Consider the following 14162-nt stretch of genomic DNA (forward strand, 5'->3'; position numbering starts at 1 on the left):
GCAGGAAATCTGACCTGTTTGGCAGAGGTCTGCGCTCTCCGAGTGTTTTTCTAGTTACTTTTACTATTATTTCAGTCACTGTGTCTGTTCATGTACCAGCTGAAATGTTGTTGTAGTCACCTAAAAACCGTCAGCAGATGGTAGGAGGTACATTTGAAGTTCTGTATGTAAACATACAAGTCACTGAATCCTCCGCAACAAGTTCATACAAATGTTTCACAATAAAAGCATGTTTAGAAAATGGAGGGATTCTCTCAGCCGAGATTTAATTTGAAACAAATACAGGAAGTGTTGAGTTTGAAATGACGGCGCCATGCATTAACTTTATCAAGGCAACGGGAGCGGATAAAAAGTAAAAATATAAACATACAGAGGGAATGATAAATGATGGCCCTTTTATAATGCAGTCTGTTTCAAATGAAGCTGGTAGCCTCTGCAGTTGTGGTGAGTAAAAGCCCTGCCACTATTTTTTAATTTTCTTAGTTTAAGTCATCTGGTGAAAATTCTTGTATTTTTTAATATTGCAATATATCTTGCAAAAAAAAGAGTCAGTTTTGCCCAATATCGTGCAGCCTTACTGACCAGAATACATTTCTTTTCTTTGGTGTGGTGATGTCAGGATTACTACACATGAGTGGAAATGTACAGAAAAATGCACATGTAATGACTGTGAGTAGTCGACTGGCTTAACGTGGAAAAAATGAGAAATATTGTTAAAATTAATTTATTCTTATGAAGACATCACAGGCTGGTTGTCATCTGTTTTGACAATGGATTAGCACTTTTTAAATGTACTTCTTTAAACAAAAAAAAAGGGAAACAGTTGGAGGTGTCTGCTATTTATAGGATATTAGGCAATGGTTTTACTGCTCTAAGATTTGCTTTCTGGAAAATACTGTACTGTCATTATGCATAAAGCCATCTTCACAAACAGTAATAAAATAAGAGCTGAAAAACACAATAAAAACTAAAATCGCATATTTATAGACCTAGTTGTTTTACCAGAGACAATTTGAACAGATTTGTTTTCAGATCCCAAATGATTTGTGGTTTATTGTGGCAATTCCTATCAGTTCATAAATTCACAACATCAGTCATAAATTGTGTGGTTAACTTTTTAGATACATTTCATTTTGAAATTTGCTTTCTTCAACTGTGGAGAGCATCATGGTGTCAGAGCAGAATTGAGACTGTTATTGTTTTGGTAACATACACAGCTGTGCCTCGCAGCCAACACATCTGGTTACAAAAATGTGAGCTCGCACAGTGAACCTGGCTGCCATGCAGTTATTCACAAAATACAAATTTAAACTACCGCTGAAGCCAGACTGAAACCGTAACTTTATGGAAATAAAAACTAATGAAATACTGTGAAACTGTTATGACTCTCTCGAATACGCACAAACACACACACACACACACACACACACACACACATACACAGACTTTTCTTCCTCTTTGTTTCTTCCTCCTTCCTGTCAGTAGGTAGATTAAAAACTGGATTTCCTTCAGTCTGCTGTTATCAGAACCACTCACCATTCGCTGCAGCAGAGGTGACCTTGATTGGTGTTCTGCTTCGTACCTGTTGGGGATTATGATAATATCCTGCTGTGCTTCAATAGAATTTGTGAATGTAACACGTGTGTGTGTGTGTGTGTGTGTGTGTGCGTGTGTGTGTGTGTGCGTGCCCATGTATGCAGCTTTGTGTACCATAGTGGTGATGATAATGTCTCACTGTGGAGACTGCTCTTTTATGTTGCACTGTAACGTGTGACTGCTTCTCTTTCTCTGCCTCTCTGTCAGGCTGTGTGTGTGTGTGTGTGTGTGTGTATTCATGTTCTACAGTGATAATACCAATGTCCACAATGCGCCGCAGACATGGTGTTGTATGAAGTCTGTTTGTGTGTGAGTTTGTGTGTGTATTAGCGATGCTACCCCAGTCCATCGCCGCTTTGTGCCAGAGTAGTAATCATCTTGCTTTTATGTAGGGGTGGGTTGTTTACAAAACCTTTCATTAACAGCTGGCTCATAGTCTCATCTCCTCTCTGATGTGTATATGTGGGAGTGTTTGTGTGTGCGTGTGTGTGTGTGTGTTGCAGACAGTTCTCTTTTTGTGTGCACACCACCTTTTATGTGTGGATCACACTTCAATCCTAAAGTTTTGCATAGAAATTGAGGTTTTTTTTTCCACTCTAACACAGTTTTATTATGATGATACGATATTGAAAACTACAATAATATGAATTTTCCTGCATTAAATACACTTCACAGTGTTTTGCATTTCACCTGGCGAGTAAAGGTCAAACAAAAATGCAGAAAATTCAGAAATAAAAGAAAAAATATTCAGCAAACTTAAGCTTGTTATCGCTGGCTTCCTATATCAAAAGCATCCTGGCTAGTGTGTGTGTGCCTGTATGTGTGAATGGGTGCTTGTGAGCCTCTAAGTAGATTTGAAGTTGCTGGGATGTGTTTTAAAGTAGAGGGGAGAGGGCCATTAGCTAAAGAAGTGTCATGAAACTTCCTCTACCTCTCAGTAAAATAACTAGCTTAGCCACCCACTTTTCTTCTAAAGGTACTCAACAAATTACTTAACCGTATCTTGCAGAGTGTAAGCACAGGCTGCTGTGAACTAAGTACAGACTGTCCATTCCAGGAGATTTAAATGAAGCTAATTTTCTGTCTGCTCTTGGAGTGTCATTGACGGAGTCTGGCTCCGAGCAAACAGGAAAGGTTTTAGAGGGATATTTTACCTTGGTTTGTCGTTTGTATTCTGTCCAAGTTTCCCATATTGATGTCCGTCATTTGTACATTAGGTCGGCACCCTAAAAGTTGATGATTCGAATCATTGGTCAGGGACTCCCGAGTCCAATCTCAGCCTGGAGAGAGGACTGAAGCATTTTTTTGCAGCCTCTAAATCACGCAGTGTTCTGAGCACCGGATTCAGCTGCTCACTGCTGGAAGATGTGGAGAGAATTCCTTTTCTCTTTAAATTTCAGTCTCTGAGTTGAAGCGTCTGACGTTTTTTTGTCCTTTTTGCTGTGTCATTGTCTGCAGAGAAAAGCAGCATAAATATCTCATTGTGCTGCGGTGATTTAAAATCAAAGTCAACACTCAAATAATAGAAGACTGTAAATCAGATTCATCTTGGAAATTTCTAAGTCAGATGGAGTCATTCACTACTGTTACGGTGCTATATCATTCTGTCAGATCTGTGAAATTATTCGCTGTATACTCTTTGTTAATGAGAAACAGCAGAAAAACATAATTACTGTGAAACATAATTGCCTCATCTTTATTCGCCCCTAACCAACCTCCAGCAATTACTATGAATAGAAGGACACATACTATGTTTTCGTTTACAAGCTGAATTGACAACTTAAATACGTCTGCAGGACTTTTTTCTTTAACTGTTTAAAAGAAATAGATTTTTCTGTGAAGAGAAGAGAGGTGGGGAGAGAAGAATACTGGGTGAATCATAAAGCAACAGAGACCGAGACAGTGGGAAAATATCAGTGTCCCTTGTGAAATTGTATTGTGTGTGTGAATCATTCATAGGTCGATATCATTATAGAGACGATTACAAAAGACATTGCTTCAACTATGAGCACTGTGTGTATGTGTGTATGCAGTTAGGTTACGCTAATCTAGTCTTATGAATTATTTTGTGCTCATGGTGCTGTATCTTAAAAGTTTTGGCAGTATAGAAAGAACTTGTACAACGTATTCATTTGGTTTCATTTCTGTTCCAACAACCTCATCCCTGATAAAAACAAATAAACAAGTTATATATAGTATAAACTCACATTTTGGAATTAATTTCTCATAAATCTGTTTGTAATAACTGTCACTGTCGATCTTCAATGAAGAAAGGGCCTAACAACCACTACATTATATTAAAAAAATAAAGATAATAATGAATGAAAAAAACATTTTTTTGCTGCTTGCCAGCTGGATTGCCAGCAAAGTTTGTCATACGTTCACTTTCCACTTGTTTCTGTCAGCCCTGCCAACAAAAGAGTCTCTCCGGACCCCTTAATCAACTGGCTGCATTAACAAATGGCGGTTTCAGTGTTTGACATTCATACTTTAGTCTCACGGTCCAATGTGTCAAAACATCAACGTCTACTCTTTCCAGTTTGGACCGAGACCTGCAGACAGAGCAAATACTGTGTAATGCTATTACACATGGGGCTATTTGACGTCAGCTAAAGAGGTTGCCATCTTTGTTCGGTTGATTCAGCGGTTCCATTTTGGTGCGTCGCCTACAGAAACTTTCAGAAGCTTCTTCTGTGGCAACATTGCTCACATTTGTCATCTTTGATATTTAAGTATAATTATCATAAATGGTTTTTAGATGGATTATTTTCATAGATTTTAATGTTGTTTTTAGTCATGCTTACGTCATGGCTCTACAGATGGCAATACCGGTTGGTTCAATACTGTCTCCTAGAAATTATGCGAGTATATTACTAAATTGTTTTCATCATAACGTTGCGATGACAACGTAATTGCTTCCTGGATTGTGTTTAGAGGCAACATTGCTTTGAGTTAATAAAATACTACATTTACCGACATGGTCAGGGTTAATGGCGGACATACAAAGTACAGGACTGTAACAGCATTATCCCACATTGGCATACAGACTCCTGTCTGTGGTTTAGGCAACAAAAGCACTTTGGTTAAGGTCAGGGAAAGATTGTGATTTTGGTTAAATGTTAATAAAAAGGTACGGTAATAATAAAAACATACTGCTCATGTTACTATGAGTGTACATTGTACTGCAATATTGCCTATTTTGGCCGGAAATCAAATTAAATACGTTGTTCATTAACCCTTTCCTGATACGTTCACTGTCTTGCTAGGTACATTATTTAGCAACATTGCCTCATTTTGTTAACAGAAAACATAATTTGCTCAGCATTACTCTTCCTTCAGAAACATATTTGCTGTTTTAAATTAGCTGTATGTAAATGTAATATCTGAGACAGCGCTGGTGAGTTGGTCTGTCCTTTAATTTGATCCAGGTTCATTGTCCCCAGAGGATGAACCCCACTGACTTTGGTGGTCCCCTGTTCTATCCTCTAGCTCCACCGTTTGCTTTTTAGTTAAATGTCTTGACAACTACTGGATGTATTTCCAATACATGTTGTACAGATATTCATGGTGCCCAGAGGATGAATCCAAATGACTTTGGTGATCTAATGACTGTTTCTCTACTGACACAATAAGATTTACATGTGTAATTTTGGGTGAAATGTCACCAACTGTTGAATTGGAATACCATGAAATTTGGTACACAGAATCCGAATGACTTTTATGATCCTTAACTTTGTCATTTAGCGCCAACTAGCGCTGTGCCTTGTCAAAATAAATCATAATCTATATGACTGGACCACGTTGGAATTTAATTTCAAAGGACAAACACAGGAAGAGGCCATGCTTAGCAAACCAATCACAGCCGACAGATATCTTTTCCTTTATCCATAAATGTGGAGTCCAATAAAAATGGAAGAGTTGATCATTTAACTGCAGGGCTTCCCAGAGCTTTACATCTGGCCCACAGACGAAAGGCCTACACACTTATAAACAGCGCCTGGAAGAAGATCAGTTCTGCACTCAGGATTTCAGGTAAATAGGCTACATGGTACTTGTTAAGGTTGCTTAGCAACCTCAGAAGCAACCTGTCACCTCTTAAAAGCTGACACAAAAAAGGCACACAAAGACACGGCATGTGTAGGGCCTCTAATTTCCGGGGCTGGTACTTGCAGTTTTTATACAGGCTAGTTAATAACATGTCGGGCAGGAAATCCAAAGTGTGTGATCATTTTGAGAAGGTGAAGGATGAACCCAAGGTGATATGTAAACTCATCTTCTTTCGTCGACTACAAACATGACGTATCACCTGAAACATGTTAGCAGCTACATGCCCATTAGCCACTTAGCACAACCATTACTACTTTGCCAACAGCGTCATTAACAGGCGGCTCGCTCAGCGTGTGATGTGCACTTGTAGATAAAATATAGGCCTATATTAATGAAGGTTCATTAGTACGGTTTTGTATTTCTCTGTAATGTAGCACAGTGTTAACAGTGTGTCTGATACTGTTCTTTGTCAGACCTTGAACTCAAACCATTGTGTTGCCCCGCCCTAAATATAACTGAATCATTAAATTAATATCATAAACGTGGGTGAACTGTCAGCTAATGGCCCTAAATGGCAACTACTGGTCAACTAACTGTGCGTTCACACTGGACGCGAATTCGCAAATTCGCGCGTCAAGATTACATACAAAGTCAATGCAAAGACGCGATTAGACGCGAATTCGCGCCGGGCGGCGCGATGGACGCGTTTAGCGCGACGCGATAGACGCGATGGACGCGGCGCGATAGACGCGAAATTCGCGTCCAACGCCTCATCGCTCGAGTTGAAAATATTGAACTTTTGAGGCGAATTCGCGTGACTCTGTACCGCGAAAGCCAATCAGCATTGAGATTCTCCCGACGTCACTGGCGTGTGTCAACAACAATAAACTGCTACTCACCAGAGACAGATGGACAGGCGCTCCGCAGCTGAAATGGAGCGGCTGTAATTGGTGTCCTGCCGGGAGATCCTGGCGCAAACCCTCGCCAACAGGTCCTCAAACTGGGCCCCAGTCAACCTGAAGTACCGCTGAAAGCGGCTATCATCCAGACAGAGTTCCTGGAGGAGGTGGTGAAACTCGCCGAGCTGGATGCGCTTCTGCAGGATAGGGTGAACCCAAAAACGACGGCGTTTGGCCCTCCGACGCTTCTGGGACTTCCAGAGGAGGTAAACAACAAAGCAGCGATGGTGGTTATCTTGCCATGGTCGTCAGTGACGTCTTGACGCCCCGACGTCCCGTTGTTGATGCCGAGATGAAGGAGAAACTTATCATTGCGGTGTGCGGCTACCCGGAGCTATATGATACTACGTGTCTACTCTACAGAGACCGCAACAAAAAGGAGCAGGCTTGGGTGAAAGTTGCCGAGGAGACTGGTCGACTTGGTAAGTTCTGTAAATATGTGTGTTTAATTAGTTTGCAGAATGGTTGTACTATGAACGTTAGCACTAGCTTAGCTCCGGTTAGCTTTGCTCCGTCATTCCCGCTACTCGCGCGAATGACGCGATGACGCGAATGAACAAAATGGTCAGGCGTCGAAACTCGGGCGTTACGGGCGGCGCGTTACTCGCGTCACGCGCGTGCAATTCGCTTCACTCGCGTCCGGTGTGAACGCACAGTTAGTCGAGGGCAGACCTAGCACCAACATTAGGTCCAAATTTCAAATGTCCAATCCTTTGGTTTACTTGCAAAAGTAATGGCATTCCCATCAGCCTCAGCTGCACATTGTTTTAGTGCTGATTAGCAAATGCTAGAAGCTAACACACTAAATTGAACATGATAAACATTTGTTAGCATTGTCACTGTGAGTATGGAAGACAATGACAAACAACATATTTTGTCATTTGGAGGACCTGATGTATTAACCTTTCAGTCCACTCTCTTTCTCTGCTGTTCTTTACTATAAACGTACAATAAAATATATATTTTTGCAAATGATCTTTTGTCCTTTCAATAATAAATGTCAAAACCATAGATTTCTGTTTCATTATCTACTGTATGAACAGTTGGCGATTTGTGCTGGTTTCATCCACGTTTCATCCAAAATAAAGTCAGTAAGGAATTTTGCAGCCAGTAACAATAAATATCTTTGTTTTGCTTATCAAAACAAGAATAAATCCATTATTAGTCCCCAGTGCAAGACAGTAATATATTTTCTTTGGGATTTGGCCTTAAACAATGTTTCCTCAAAAATAATGGCTATTATTTGGACAGCTGTGTGATTTCAGATCAGAGGACATCTGTGCCTGTGCCTGTGCGTGTGTGTGTGTACTGAAGGTGTGTCTGTGGCTGTATTTGTTACAAATGTGGGTCAGTAGCCTCTAGTCGTAAAACAGATGGTTGTCGCCCTGCAGACCATAAAGATCTAAGAGATACTGCAAGTCAACAGTGGTTTCTTTAATCAGAGCTTAAAGCAGCAAATTCCAGTTTTCTCACCGCTGACAGTAAGTTGTCACCTGGCCCATTTTTTAAAAGCCTGTCTGACGGGGTTCCTGTTTAAGTCTGATTTATGGTAAAATAACCCAATGTTTTTTAATAAACTATAATCCAACCTGCTTTTAAAATTACTCTGTATTGATATTGTATATCCTTTATTGTACTTGCAGTTACTTAAATTAAAGTTCCATAACAAGATCAGCTTGGATATTGATACCAATTCTCTCATTAAACGGTTGACTTGCTTTGTTTTAGCTTTTGTACATAAAGCAATCAGAGTGCTGGGCCAACAGCAAATACACCAACAACTGGAAATCATTGGGCAATAAAGGGCAAAAGCCTCTCCTTTCCTCCATGCTACGGTGCCTTTTTCAATACATAATACCTAATAGGATGTGAGCTGAGTGTTGCCCTCCTCACTCTACAACTGGAGCTTTAAACCAGCGCTCACACAGGCAGACACACAAGGGACAGCCAAAGTTAAAGTTGAACCGGAGGCCAATGAGATTCTGTTGACATTCAGCACTCTGATTGTGAAAGAGGGGGGAAAGAGTCCTCGAGTATCCATCAGATGTGCAGAGGGTAACAAACACACACCTGGAGAGCACATGATCATTTATTTCAGCTTTGGCGCTCTCTGGATAGATGTGTGTTCATCCTTCCATATTCATCATGCTGTTAATTCCCAGTTTTAACATTTATTCAGTCTACATCTCTCCATCTCTTGTGCACATGTGTGTGCATATCTATACATGTGCCGCCTGTGTGTCTTGTTTTATTTATTGCCCTATTAGTTTCCAGAATTACCAGTTATAGACTCCCTCTGTCGTTGCTCATTTTGCCCTATATTTAACTTAATTCATTGCCTTAACATTCAGTTGGTGTGATGCTCAGTGGCTACACAGGATGTCAAAGGTTTGTGGCCAAAGAGATGTGTCACCAGGCTGACAAACAGCCAGAGAGACTGAGCGAGGAGGCCAAAACCGATACCGCAAATGAAAGGAGACAAATACAGTGAAGCCGGTTCAAGTACATGCGCAGGCTACAAACTAACTGGCAAGTGATGCTATCAGTTCCTTTGAATACCTCTTTTAGCATTACATCACTTATTTCCATTCGAGAGTGAAACGAGCCAGATTTGTATGTCATGGCTGAAAAGCATGAAAGGCTCCAAGAAATTTAGATTTGATGTCGTAAATGTGATTCACAAACGATGTGAAAATGCAGAGTTTCAATATGAGCTGACGTGTAGTGTGAAGGGGAAAGTATTAAAATAAACTGAGATGAAAAGTGAGGCGGCAAAAACTGAACGCAGGTAAATGTCCTCCAGAGATGCACTTTTCATATCCATTTGTCTCGTATCACTTAACACTTTTTCTATCATCGCAAGCTGTGTTTTACATTTTATATTGGACATTCGCCAGCTGCTGAATTATTCCTGTGGAAAGGAGCTAAAGAAATATCATCCTCACACACGTTGGATGTGCGTTTAGAGACTTGGGAGTAGGTCAGCCATTGCTCACTTGGACATGTGTGTGTGTGTGTGTGTGTGTGTGTGTGTGTGTGTGTCTCTCTGCTAGCCAGACTTCTGTCCTTGTCCTCAAGTAAGTGAGAGGGTTCATGGCTGAGTTGAGCTAATTGTATGACAGTGCTTAACAAGTGCAGGGGTGTGTGGATGTGCTAATGGCATTTTGGTCATTAGTGGCAAGGACTCCTTCAGTGCAAAGGTCAATTAGAATAATTAGCGTCGACTGCCTCCCTGAATATCCCCTGCTATACCTTCTTCTTTCCTTCTTCATGGTAACAAATAGAAGTTATCACTCTGTGCGACTCAGTGGCTGTGACACGGGCAACACTTTGCCTTTACCAGATTTTCTGCAGAAAAGTCCATTGCACATGTAGTTTAACTAGGAGTAACCCAAAATGAAAACAATGTTTGTAAGAAGGCAAACAGCTCTGTCCATGCACCAGCACATTTTAACATTGGGTTAACTTTCAAATTACATACATCAGCCACCGGGAAAAGGTTATCTGAGATGACACAGTCTGGAATGCAATACCTAGCTTGACATTTGATGTGTGTCATTAGAAGTGACATTTATTCATATGGTAATTTTGGGGCCTGCATTTTAGAGCCAAAGTACCTTGAATGCCTTTTTCATAATTTATTTATTTTTGCTCTTCTGCTGTCCTGCTGTTTTTTTCTAGCTCTGCACTACCTCCTGCTTTAAATGACACCAGCAATGCTTTTTGTCTCATGTCCTCTACACCACTTTATGCATTTACCTGTGTTTCCCACGCTGGATAGACACACTTTACTTTTTTATGTGTACGTCCTTTTGTGATCATTCTGTGTCCCATCTCTGAATATGGAGTTTTTTGTGGGATTGTGGGTCAGGGGATGGAGAATTGAGGCAAAACTGTATTATCATCACACTCAAGACTAGGGCTGGGCAGAATGGCTAGAAATTATATCACAAAAACATTTTCATATCAGTCGATAACATTGATAATTACAACGCTAAAAAAGTGAAATCATTATTTCTTTTAAGTTTAAAGGCTGACTTTTTTGCTCCCGAGTAAAAAGTGAAAAAAATCATACTGTTAATTGTGGTTTAAACTTTTCTTTATTGTCACAACATGACAAACTTTGCCAAACAGCAGAACATTTCACAAATAGGAGGTAGATTTAAAACACTTATATTCAAAATAATGTCAATAAATAAAACAACAAATTGACAAAGGATTCTTTATTCTGATCAGCATCAGCAGCATGTCAAACTCTTTGTACAGATGATTTAAAACATTTTGTGAGTGTTTTAGCTGACGCTATAAACAAAAGAAAAATCTCAACTATGTTTAGTATTTTATTTACATTACAAGTTTTACACCAACAGTATGTAATTTCTGTTGTTTCTCAGTCAAAACAAGAACAAAAGACAGACTGTGATGACACCATGATCTGATGTGACTGAGGCAGAAATCATGTTTGACGAGAATGACAGGAAAATGTATGAAAGATTTATTCACATTACCTTTAGTCAAGTTATGTCATATCAATCTAATGACATAGCCAGTTCTGTCACGTCAACTTGCTGACTTACAGTCAGCATTAGGTGAGCTGACTGTACAGCTACTGTAGCTAAGGTTATATGGCAAATCGGGTGGCAGGGTAGCTCAGCGCTGTTATCAATGGTCAGAACAATCACACTGAAAATAGCTCAATGAGCATGTTGAATGCTGTAACATTATAACGTTACCATACACATTAGTGGCCAGTCTCATCTTCTTCTTCTTCTCCTTCTTCTTCTCCCTCTGGTTAATGGCGGTTGGCAGGTGGTAAATGGCATTTAAGATGCATTACCCCCATTAAGATGCATTAAATGGAGGATTTATTGAACATTTATTTGGTCTCTATTGAGAGAAATTATATCAAGATAATTATCACTATCATTTTCCATTATTGCCCAGCTGTATTCAGGAATTCTTTTCAATCAGTTTGTAGTCAGATCAGTCAGAGCTGATCAGATCAATTGATTCAAGGAGCAGCTGCTGCAGAGACGAGTAAAAACAAACTTTGTTTTGCTCGTTAGACTCACTGGACCCCAGGATGTGCCGGTTTCCATGGGAACGCAGTCGGTTTCATCTAAAGTAGATTGAAAAATGATAGACAGCACGAAAACTATATGAATTAACAAACAGTTAAGTTTCACTTTCACTGCGCTTGGCGCTCTTCTGCTGTTCCTGTGCCCAGGGTTAGCTCTGCCACGTGAGAGACAGGGAGAAAAACGTACCTCCAGAATGTGACAGCAAATGCTGATATGGTGGCGGTGCTCCATGAATAAATAAATGTTCAGGAAGCCTTGATTTACCCCCTCTTTCATCATCTTTTCCTCATGAACTTTTACACTCTTTCTATTTTTCCACTTTGTTTTACTGCCTGACCTGTCTTAACCTCTTTTGTCCCCTAAGCTCTTTTTCCTGTCTTGTCAATCCTGTGTCCTCCCTTTTCCCCGATCTTCCCACTCCTGTGATCTCAACGGTTTAAACTTTGGGGTTAACAAAGCACACCAGACTCTGAGCTGTTGTTTGACATTTTGAAGAGTGGCTCATTCATTGCTCAAAAGATTGTGGTTTAAAACATAATATTGGATCATTTTTGGAGTATGGGTAAATCATAGCTCTGTTTTGCATAAATTTCCACAGTTTTTCAGTGGCTCGTAATAACTGGTTTAACTGCAGTAAATCCTTCTTACACAGTTTCCTGACTTCGCCACAGAAGTGCTTACAGTTACTGTACGTTCCCTTGGGTTTATGTTTATACACATCTGTCAAATAAATTGTTGCTTGTGCTTTAGTAAAGCGGCAAAAGGCTACTACAAAATAGAAACGGGGGTGGGCTGTCAGGCAAACTGTCCCTCTCGCAGAATTAATAAGTAAGCCAATATTGTGTTGAGCAGCGACACAACATAAGCTGAGTGTGAGAGCCACGCCCATCTCTCAAGTTCTTACAATGTATGGAGCTAAAAAATAACCAGACATGATAAGAGAGACTCAACTTTCAAAATAGAAACCCACGCTGTTCGACAAGTGTGTGTGTGTGTGTGTGTGTACCAGACAAAGAGATTAGAGGAAGACAAACAGAAAGGAAATAGCAAGGCAAGTCAAACAGAGACAGGTAGAGATGGAGCGACAGACTCAGAGGTAGAGAGGGAGACAGTTTATAGGCCATGTTTTGCTTTCAGCATACATATAGAGTTTGTTCTGTCAGAGCGTCTGTGTATTCAGTGAAGTGGAACAGAACAAGACAGTGGATTAAAGATCAGGAGGCCAAGCAGGGAGAGGTCTCTGGTGAATGACACAAACCGCCTAAAAACAGCTGTCGGATTACACCTTAAAACCCACTGGATCACACTACTTACACAAACATACACCCTCTCTCTGTCTCGCTTTCTTTCTCACACCCACACTCACATAGGCCCACAGGTCTCACAGATGAATATGAATGTTTGTGCTTGGCTGAGTTTGTCTGAGTTGCTCTGAGGGCCACTGAGCAAACGACAGGTGTATCAATCTGCTGCCTGTCTCTTGATTGAATAAACAAGCCAATAAAACAAAGAAAATCTTGTTTTTTGAGCTCTTGTGTACCAACAGTGTTTATTGGGAGAACCAACCTGCTCTGGCTTTCTGCTCAGGTTGTTTGAGAGTTGCTAGCACTATTTTTTTTAAGTCACTGCAGCTACTGTGTTTTTATCGCTGAGAAAAAAGTGCCCTTTCAAGCAATACAGATCTTTGTTTTACTAGTGTACTGATTCTTGCCAGTGGCAGAGGCTTAAATATCTTGACAAAAACAGTCTCACCTTGAGGTTTATTTTCAAGTTTTATTTATATCACATGAGATTGAATTATCAATGTTTAAATTAACATTTTTTCTGTGCACTTTTTTGTCGGTGTTGACTGAATTGCTGAGAATTACAGTTTGTTTTTTGACTTTGGAAACAACATTTTGAGACTCTCACCTTTCACAATCTCAGCACCCATAAAGTAACTAATTTGGAGTTTTTGGATCATATCACATGCTTTCCATCAGCAATGATGACTAACAAGTTAATTATAATCTTCCAGACTCAAAGTCATGAAAGCATGAGGTAATGCTCTTTCTTAAAGCAACACTTCACCCATGAAATGACCATTTATATATCAGTTATTCATGCTGTGTTACCTTTAATTCAGGGAGGAAAACTTTATTTCTTCTGCATGCCTCCAGTGAACGAAGAATCCACAAAAACAGCAACAAATGTTGATTAACTGGAGTTCAGTCAGGAACACTTAAGTCAAAGAAAACGTTATTTCCATTTGCAGTATTATATTTGGCGGTATGGCTCTGTTCTGTTCTTATGCCTTTCCTCGGGCGTACACAGAAAGCCTCTTCCACGCGCCTATAAAGCATAAGGCAGAAAGAGCACACCTCTCCACCCTTCTGTGTGCCTACGTGAAAGCCTTAGACAGAGAGAGCACACCTCTCTGCCCTTCCACATGCAAATGAGGGAGGCCTGAGGCAGAGAGGCAAATCTCCCTGCCCTTCCA

The 14162-nt window shown here is 40.2% G+C and overlaps 1 protein-coding gene across 5 annotated transcripts in view; it reads left to right on the forward strand.

Annotated features, from left to right (window-relative positions):
* col14a1a (collagen, type XIV, alpha 1a) overlaps window positions 1–14162 on the forward strand; it is a 188890-nt gene that overhangs the window by 26015 nt on the left and 148713 nt on the right. Inside the window, exon 1 of one of the 5 annotated variants that reach the window (XM_049584056.1) lies at window positions 6686–7024. The exons of the other annotated variants lie outside the window; for them this stretch is intronic. Coding sequence (XP_049440013.1) covers window positions 6844–7024 — 181 coding nt within the window. The 5' untranslated portion in view covers window positions 6686–6843. Of the gene's footprint in view, window positions 1–6685; window positions 7025–14162 lie in introns of those variants that run through there. 5 annotated transcript variants of the gene reach the window in all.

Source organism: Epinephelus fuscoguttatus, linkage group LG8 (genome assembly GCF_011397635.1).
Source record: "Epinephelus fuscoguttatus linkage group LG8, E.fuscoguttatus.final_Chr_v1".
Taxonomy (NCBI): Eukaryota; Metazoa; Chordata; class Actinopteri; order Perciformes; family Serranidae; genus Epinephelus; species Epinephelus fuscoguttatus.